General features: G+C 35.3%; 1 protein-coding gene across 1 annotated transcript; it reads right to left on the bottom strand.

Moving 5' to 3' along the window:
* Positions 1-4668: 4668 nt before the first annotated feature.
* On the bottom strand, positions 4669-8480 carry LOC108546880 (myoneurin). The gene is made up of 4 exons (XM_017899165.1): positions 8290-8480; positions 7463-7570; positions 6057-6651; positions 4669-5508 (listed from the first exon to the last, which is right to left on the bottom strand). The coding sequence occupies exons 1-3, from the start codon at positions 8344-8346 to the stop codon at positions 6085-6087; spliced, it is 732 nt and encodes a 243-aa protein (XP_017754654.1). The 5' UTR covers positions 8347-8480; the 3' UTR covers positions 4669-5508; positions 6057-6084.
* Between the last annotated feature and the right edge of the window lie 475 nt (positions 8481-8955).

The following is an 8955-nucleotide window of genomic DNA, read 5'->3' as shown; positions in this document are numbered from 1 at the left end:
TCCGATCAAGAAGGAAGGTGTAAATAGAAGGTTTCAAGAAGAAGCAATCTCGGACGTGGAAACGGACGAAGAAATGGCGAGTCGCGATTTACTTTAAATTAGTTTTACCGCTTTCCGAGTCCGTGAATCGAACGAATCAGGGCAAAGACGAGACTCTTCCACTTGGGAAAACCGCACGGTAAACGTCGCGCTGCCGAGTGGAACTCGAAAAATGAGATTTCACGAGTCCGTTGGTGGCAACAAAGGCCATGGGTCGCGGCCAGGAAACGTGTACGTATCGTAACCGACGTATCGCATTCCTCGCATGCCATCGTGCACCTCTAACTCCACTCCGTAAGTGACGTCGCGCCGCACAATTCTGCGAAATCGGTGAGAGGATGTAGACTCGTATGTCCGAATCCATCGTAATCTCTCAATTTGATCTCAAAGATCCAACCTGCGCGTTTTCCGAACACTCTCGTTTCTCTTCGTCTATCTTTCCTTTTTTTCCTTTTCGAGTTCCACCCGCGTTATTCCGCTTCGTCGCTCTTGGAGAGGAAGAGTGAAAATGGTGGAGATCAGAACATTCTCCACCCGGTCTCTCGTTATCGGAGAAGAATCGGTAGCGTAATCGGGAACCAAGAGAGGAGCAAAAGGTCGAAGATCGATCTAGCGCGAAAGGAATTCAGACACGGTACGTTTGACTGCGTTCAGTTATGTTGGGCTATGCGCGTTCCCGGCGGTTTTGCGGGTGGCATTCCCCTGCGATGCAATTAACACTCGGTAATCATCTATACGAACGCATTAGTAGACGTAACCACCGGCACTCTGTAAATGTAATCGCATGTAATTACGAGGAAATAAATATTTTGAAATCCTACGAAAGCTATGGAAAATACCAATGCACGTCGGTTCTCGTGTCGATTTGCGTCCTTTCGATTATCGATTTCCTCCATCGAGATCCGAGCACGAGTAGAGCCATCAGCTTTGTCTCGACTAACCGTGAAGACAAGGTGGGTGAGCTGCTCGAGAAACAGATCCTTTGTTAAACCAATTACCGATTTCGTTACGATACGAGTTTCCCGATTCCACCTCGAAATCAACGCTGTCACCGTTCTAATTGCAACCACTATTAATTTACACCAGCTCACCCTCGTTGTCTCGATAATTGCGCCAGTTCCATAGGACGAGATTTCTCAACGGTAACGCGTTCGCGGTATACATCCACGTATACCCTAACCTATCCGTAAACCTTCAAAGATGAACGTTTCACCTGCAATGGACACACATATACATTACGCGACAAACCTGTTAAGTATTTTCTTCCTGCTAAGTATTTAACGAAGATAATACGAAACCGACTAAAGTTTCCGTAATATTGATATCGAATAAATGTCGTGTCAGAGTTTTCAATTTCATTCGTTCCGCTTGAATAATGTTGCAGCGGTGGTAGACGAAAATGTGGATAATTTCAGCGAAGTTTTCGATGTCTGAAAATAGATACAATTTTGAAATACGATTTCATAGAGAATTGTATAATGGACTTCATCGATAACCCACTAGCAAAAAACATGTCATCTCGCTATTCACCAGTTAGTTACCTGACATATAATTACCGAGATGCAATACGATGGCTAATATAGTCAGCCGCACTCCCATTCCACAATCTTTGCACACTCGCTCGCAAATGTCCTCTTTATCTCGTCGACGTACCGGAAAGAACGGCCAAACCCTGCTGTTCGATTCTTCGTTAGATCGTTCCGTATTCTATATCTATAGTACGAGATAAATATATACTTACTTACATCCTACAAAGTAAACGAAGAACCGGATATCGGCTTAGATGCGTACGTTGAATGACATTCCTTAAACGTATATAATGGTAAAAGCGATAAAATCGAGAACACGCATGCGTCGCTATTCGGTGCTTCGAAAGTAAAAAAAAAAAAAAAGAAAAAACCAAACGATAAAACGCCAATGACGCTGATCGACGATAACTAATAAGACGGCCACCTATCGATAAAACTCGAAAAAGAAAGTAACTAACCAGTATCGATACTAGCAGTCTGAACTTGTTCGTAATAGCAAGTGAAACAACAACCACATGCTCTTTTAAAGAAGTCAAGGCTAACCTAGCTGGCCCTGCAGATCATTGAAAGCGCGGCATTTAATGGTGTCATGCGAAAGACTAACCTAACTTGATTCAAACGGGACGTAAAGATATTTAAATAGAAGTGAATTTGCTACTTACCATTTATGAATAAAAATCGTAGCAGTAAAGAAGATGTAGAAATGGTGAAGCTGTGGTTAACCTAAACGTGTTTTGATAATTTTGTTCTTCCAACTACAACTTTCCAAATGGTTTCCAAAAGCGATATTCATTAAAATTAATTCTTCGTACAGTAAACAATCGATAACAACAGTCGCGTTTTTCTATTTATCATTTGGATGCCAATAGAATGTACACCACTGAATGAAAACGGTATAATTCTTCCTTATTTTAACTTTCGTTTTGATAATATATATCTATATCGATTTTTTTCGTTATTATAAATCAATGATTATCCTTGTCAAATCAAAAAGATATTCCTGTGAATAATTGTACGTACTTGGTTCGGTGTGCGTTATCCTTCCTTGAGAAAATCACTAGATATGACAGCGTAAGTAGACGTCATTTTTAAATTCGCGGTATTTATACGACACGTCAATCTCGCCATCTATCAATTAAACGCAACTAACCAAGTAACAAAGCCAACATTATTGACTGTCGATAACTATGGTTGCATATTCGTTTAACATCATACAATACGACAAACGATAACGTGAATATACTTATTAAAACCCGTTTATTTCGTATCACGATAATACTTCCTTCTTTTTTCTATTTTAGGGAAAACTGAAAATATTTACGTCCTTGAAAGATAATTTTAAAAAGGATATCAAATTTTAGCAGTATCAATGCTTTACAAGATCAATGCCCAGCACTAGCATTTCTATTAACATTTATCGCTTCAGCTCTTAAAGGATTATTTAAGTAAACTATAATTTATATACGTAGAATTCATAAACTCAATTTAACGAGATGCTATAAACTTACCGTTTCTAAATATACCATGTATATAATACCTACTAAACTGAACATATCCAATGTTTATATCTTAAAGTAAATTTGGAAAGCCACCTTCACGAATATATTCATCTATAGTGACTTCTTTTTAATTATTTCGCTTTTCTTAGATATCTGCGACATTTAGCACATCGCATTTTGATAAACATATTTTCCATGGTTTCATTTTTCTATCGTACTCCATATTACAAAATTTGTTAAATTAAGTTATACTAATCATAGTTCTAGTTATCAATGTCCCTTTTCGAATATTTGCATTAAATCTTTCATCAAATTTCATAAATACTCGCATATATCTAATATTTCGAGCTATATAACTGTCTATTTACGATCGATAATAGCATACGGTAAATGTATTGACTATCAAAGGTAATTTCGATTTTCAATAAATCACTTTTCTTGATCGACCAACTTCGATCAAGGTATTTATGTAAAATACGAATCGTACTTTTCAAACCTATAAAAATTTGCTTTAGATACTCATCGCAAGAGCTGAAGCATGAAGTTCAAATTGATAAGAATTCTATAATTTGTAACAAAAACTGACATACAATTAAAATAACAAATGTATGTGTGCTTGGAACGGGAATGTATGTAAGTGTATATATGTGTCTATCTCTCTGTATGTGTGTATGTGCGTGCGTGCGCATGTATGTATGTATATATTGTAAACTTTCTCATATCAAACCTTGTAAACATTCTTTTTTCTCTCATAAATCCTGATCATTTATATACTTATGTATAGATAAAATAAATGTATCATTTACTCTCGTAAGAAGGACTAAACTTTTAATTAGTAACGTAATGCGTATCGTAATGTTCCATTTTTGATTGAATCACCAAAAAATGTGTTTCAGCTATACTTTCTATATTTTCTATAACAGGATGCTCACGCTGGCACACGTCGTTCCAATCCTTCACGCTACCATGTCTGAGATAAGATCAATTGCCACACACGAAGCTTAACCTTAACTATTTACACGCGTATCGCATTTGATTTTAATCTCTCACGAAAAGCGACGCTTTGTATCGTCATGCTACTGATAAGAAAAAGAAAAAAATACATGGAATGGCAAATCCTATCTTTTCTTACGATATGATAATTATCAGAAGCTAGCAGCTCGGCTAAAATCACTTTCTTTTCTGCTTTTTTTCTTTTTCTTTCCTTGTTTACAAACTTTCAATTGTCTCGGTGACGCTTTATTAAGTTAAAAACCTACTCGATAACGACTTTAGAAAATCTATTCGAAAGTTTTGTAACGAATATCAAGATAAAAGGGGAGAGGGTGAATATCGACGTTACTTTACATTCGCGTGACCTAAAGGATATGCAAGCGCGATCGAAACAAATTGTTTCTTTAATTGCACACACGTTCGAACGTTCAAGCGTTCAACGATTAGATTTATCATTCCATTTCTATGCCTCGTTAAAAATTGTGAACCTTTTAATTATAGTTCATTGAATTATATAATCTATCTGTACATTCACAACCGTTCAAATACACAATAATATCAACATATTTAATATTGGACCATTATGAATAAAAAAAAGGGGTGCTTAATAAAAAGATTAACACTCATCGCAAAATATCGACGAAATTCTATCATAAAAAGATACATATGCACAAGTCTATCTTACAATCTTTTCTTTTTCCTTTTCTCAATTCGAAAGATAGAAACAATGCATATTTCATTAAAGTGTTAGTTACTAAATATAAAAAAAAACATAAAATATTAAAATTGAAAAACTGGCTGATATTAGTAACATTATGCGAGGAAGGAGACAATTGATATCACGCTACGACGCGTTTCTCAGAAATTTTATTTCTGCATTCCATGAAAAAAGAGAAGTCGTTTCACCATAATTCTCATATATTCCATTTCATTCAGTCATTATTTATATAAGATAAGGTATTACAGTAATTTGCTATGTACGAATTAATTTCAGCTACTTCCATATCAGATCTGAATTGAAGACTGGTATTTAAAGACTCCTGCCTCAGCTCTGATTTGAAAACAACTTGTCTATATAAGTCCATATTAAATATATTTTACAATAATATTATCATTGTACATGAACAACGTACGCTCTACACCTCGCTTTGCATCGCCAACTAATCAGTGCACAACGAGTAATTTTACTCTTTATCAAAGTAAAACTAAATTAAAACAACTACTCTATGGTACACCCCATACCATTAAATACGCTAATTAAACATATATTTATCCTGGCAATGAATGTATAGTGTAAAGGTATCACGATATTTCGTCTGCGAATTAAAAAGTGATGTAATACTCGCGTACTCTGATTAGGATAACGATCGGCAAGAAGGTGTCAATTTGTTAAAATAGACGAGGGGACTGGATTTGTAACCCCATTGTGTGCGCCGCCCTGGTACCTGCTACAGTAAAATCAATATTTTATAACAAAGTCTTTGCTTCTAAACAAGCTACAATTACATTTTGACAATGCTCTCTATGATTCAATTTGTTTTTCAACCATGTACTGACATTATTAAAGTTTATAAAAATCTATACAAGTTTTATACCATTCATACTTCATGTTATTAAATAATTTGTATTTTAATATACTATTCGCTCTTATACCAATTGAAAAAACTGAGAATGCATGGAAAGGTAATAAATCTTCTTTCTCATGAATCATAATCAATGATAATACATTCAATTATCAAATTGCACGTTCATAACTTATATTTTGCATACTCTATATTCACTGAAAATAATTGTAAACATTCATACATCCTCAAAAATTGAACAATGTAAATACACAAAAGTAGTTATGCATTTTTCTTGTATCTTTGCAAAGTAACATCATTAAAATATCTAGTGCCCATACATTCTCGCTCTTTTCCATTTCAAATTTACTCAACAAAAAAATCTAATCAATGCTAGTGACGAATCAAAGAAACAATTATAAAAAAATGCTTACATGAAGTTGGTAAACAGGCGAAGGGAGGTTATTCCTTATTTTCTTCAGTAGTAGTGGCATTAGAGGGATTTTGAGACTCTGATGAAGATGAAGGTGGTGCCTCTGTTGTAATGTCTGTTGCATCTTGACTCGAATCCGAGCTATCCTTTATGTCCTCCTCCTTTTTCTCTTCACTGACACTAGAACTCTTGCTTTCTTCCGCAAAATTTTCTGATTCTTCCACAACCTTCTCCTCTTTGAAATTAGAATCAAGTGTCTTTTCAGTAACATCTTTACTTTCGGTTTTCGCAATGCTCTTGTCCTCGCTATCTGCTAATTTTTCTGTTTCCTCCTTATGCTCTTCCACATCCATTTTCATAGATTCCTCTTCGGAATGCTTTTCACTTTTATTATTAGCCGCTTCTTCATCCGTATTATTCTCATTATTTTTTTCCTGTCGTTTAGGACGCCCGCGCCCACGACCAGTACCTTTTGTTGATGTGTCCCTCTTTTCTTTTTTAGGTGGAGATGGCACAGGTGTTGATGAAGTTAGGCCACGTGCTGAACTACGTGTACGCCTCCTTCCTTCGACTTCTCCAACAGATGCATTTAAATCCTGCAAACAAAAAATCATATACTGTCAATTATAACTCTGAAAATAAAAAAAACAGAAGTAGTTTCTTACAGAAATATACATTGATAAATATGACAATGATAAGAAATTATAGAATACAATTAAACAGAATTTCACTATTGTTATACTTACAAGATAATTTAGATTGGTAATTTACTTTGTGCTCATTTTTCTTTCCTTTAATAAAATGATACAAAAATTCGCGTTATTTATACATGCCGTCCGCGATTATATAAATCCACAAAATTAAGCATATAAAAGTACAAACAAATTCTAATAACTGCCTATACATTAGCAATTAAAATACTATTACTACTACTACTACTACTACTACTACTACTACTATTACTACTACTACTACTACTACTACTACTCCTACTACTACTAATAATAATAATAACAACAATGATAATAATTATGATAAAATATAAGTACGAAAAAGTATTCATAATTGGCGGTCACGATGTATATTAGTGTGGAATCCTCCCCTCCAAAGACCTGACAGAATTCCCCTCGCCCCTACAATGGCCCTTTACATCCCCACTCCTAACACTTTTCTGCTCACGTAGGCAAGCAATGTCTACGGGGAAACTGGATGGAGGGAAATAAGCGAAGGGATGAAACCTTCATTTCTTGGGTTTCAAGAATACATTTGAACTCTTCATATATCAACCGCTATTATATACATATATATATACAAAACAGAAAAAACAAACAAACCCGCAAAAATAGAATGGAGAGAGATAAAATGGGTAGAAAGATGTAAATGAATAATAAGAAAAATAAAACACACCTTTGTGACTCGTTCTCCTTCTTGAGCCAACCTTTCTAGTGTGGAGAGTCTTTTCGTACCTCCTCGTTTATTTTTCGTTGGACTTGGTTTTTCTTCTGTTGAATGGTCCTGAAAGTATTTAATTACTAAATGTCAATAATATTCGTTGCATAAAAACATTTGAAAATTCATCGCGTCACTTAATTATAACTTAACATAACATAAAAAATAACGATAATGCGAAAATGAATTATGGTCAATTTAAGGATTATGTTGGACTAAGAGAAAAACGCATAAACGTGACGATAATTACATCCGCGATAAGATTATCAAGGACCGTTGAACTACACGGGGATATACACTAAGTTTGTTTAAGTTTCCCGCCATTTTGCCAAGTCGATATGTATTTCTAGCGTCGTAGTTTCGAACGATGTTCCTAAAAGAGAGCAAGTTTTCATAGAAAATTGCGTGGTTTATTGCCCTGCAATCAAAATTTATTTCCCGCCTTTTTTTTATACAGCCCTATTACCATTAACCAGCGACTCTCTTCGTCACAAGAGTTACAAATAAAAAACATCCACCATCTTTGCCAATGAAGGACAAACGGCGCAGCTTTGAAAAATCACTGAGCCTGTGACTACGCGCAATAAGGCACCCATGCCTTTTAGCTGTATAGCTTCGTAACTCGTATAATCACTTTTCAAACAACATTCCATTAACGTAGCACAAGCTATTCTATCGAATTTTCGAGAGAATGAACATCTCCTTGTATTTGAGGGGCGCAACACGCCGCCTTAGCATGAAAACTCGGCTTGATGAAGATATTTCTCGTGCTTCCCTCTGCTTACCTTTGACACATCCTCAATGTTGTTATCGTTCTTGCTCTCCGCCTTAATCTCGGACATTTCTTCGTAACTGAATCACTCAAAAACACTGGAAAAACCGCAATTTCTCAACAAGAATTCGTGCTGAGCCCGGTCGCACTGTTTATACGATAAGCAAAGATGGCGGTTAGCGTGGGTCACGTGACACATCGTCAAATGCAGAGCGGGAGTTCAGAGCGCCGCCTTGCGATTAACCGAGTAATTTGACACGTAGCGACGCATCACATATGGAACATTTTAAATTCAATCATTTAATTTTTACTTTGTTATTCTTCGTTATACTTAACTGTTAATTTATTTACTAATATCTTGTTCGACTTTGTCGATAGGATATATTATAACAATAAATTAATTTTGCTCTAAGTATTTTTGGATATAATAAAAGTACTTCGTTACTAAATATTCGACGTTACCACAAAAAAGCAATAATAGTTATTGAAACACGTCTTGTCATACGTTTATAATGCAAAACATTTTTTAATCTACTATTTGCATGTAAACATGAAGAATGATGAATTTTCAATTTACAGTCGTCGATTTAATAAACACACAAATTATGGCAACATTTGTGTGAATTCGCCTATTAATAACACTGACATCGATGAAGATAAGTATTAAGACAAATCGACA

The sequence above is a fragment of the Eufriesea mexicana genome, unplaced genomic scaffold, assembly GCF_001483705.2.
Source record: "Eufriesea mexicana isolate 0111107269 unplaced genomic scaffold, ASM148370v2 scaffold793, whole genome shotgun sequence".
Classification (NCBI taxonomy): Eukaryota; Metazoa; Arthropoda; class Insecta; order Hymenoptera; family Apidae; genus Eufriesea; species Eufriesea mexicana.
The sequence above is the reverse complement of the archived record's forward strand: the minus strand, read 5'-3'. Positions and strand labels throughout refer to the sequence as shown.

What these genes read in the sequence shown, in the direction of transcription:
- LOC108546880 (XM_017899165.1), bottom strand. Translation starts at nt 8,346, where the DNA reads ATGTCCGAGATTAAGGCGGAGAGCAAGAACGATAACAACATTGAGGAT. An exon ending in ACATTGAGGATGTGTCAAAG is followed by an intron (nt 7,571 to 8,289) that starts GTAAGCAGAGGG and finishes AAATACTTTCAG; the next exon opens with GACCATTCAACAGAAGAAAA. An exon ending in AAGGAGAACGAGTCACAAAG is followed by an intron (nt 6,652 to 7,462) that starts GTGTGTTTTATT and finishes TTTTGTTTGCAG; the next exon opens with GATTTAAATGCATCTGTTGG.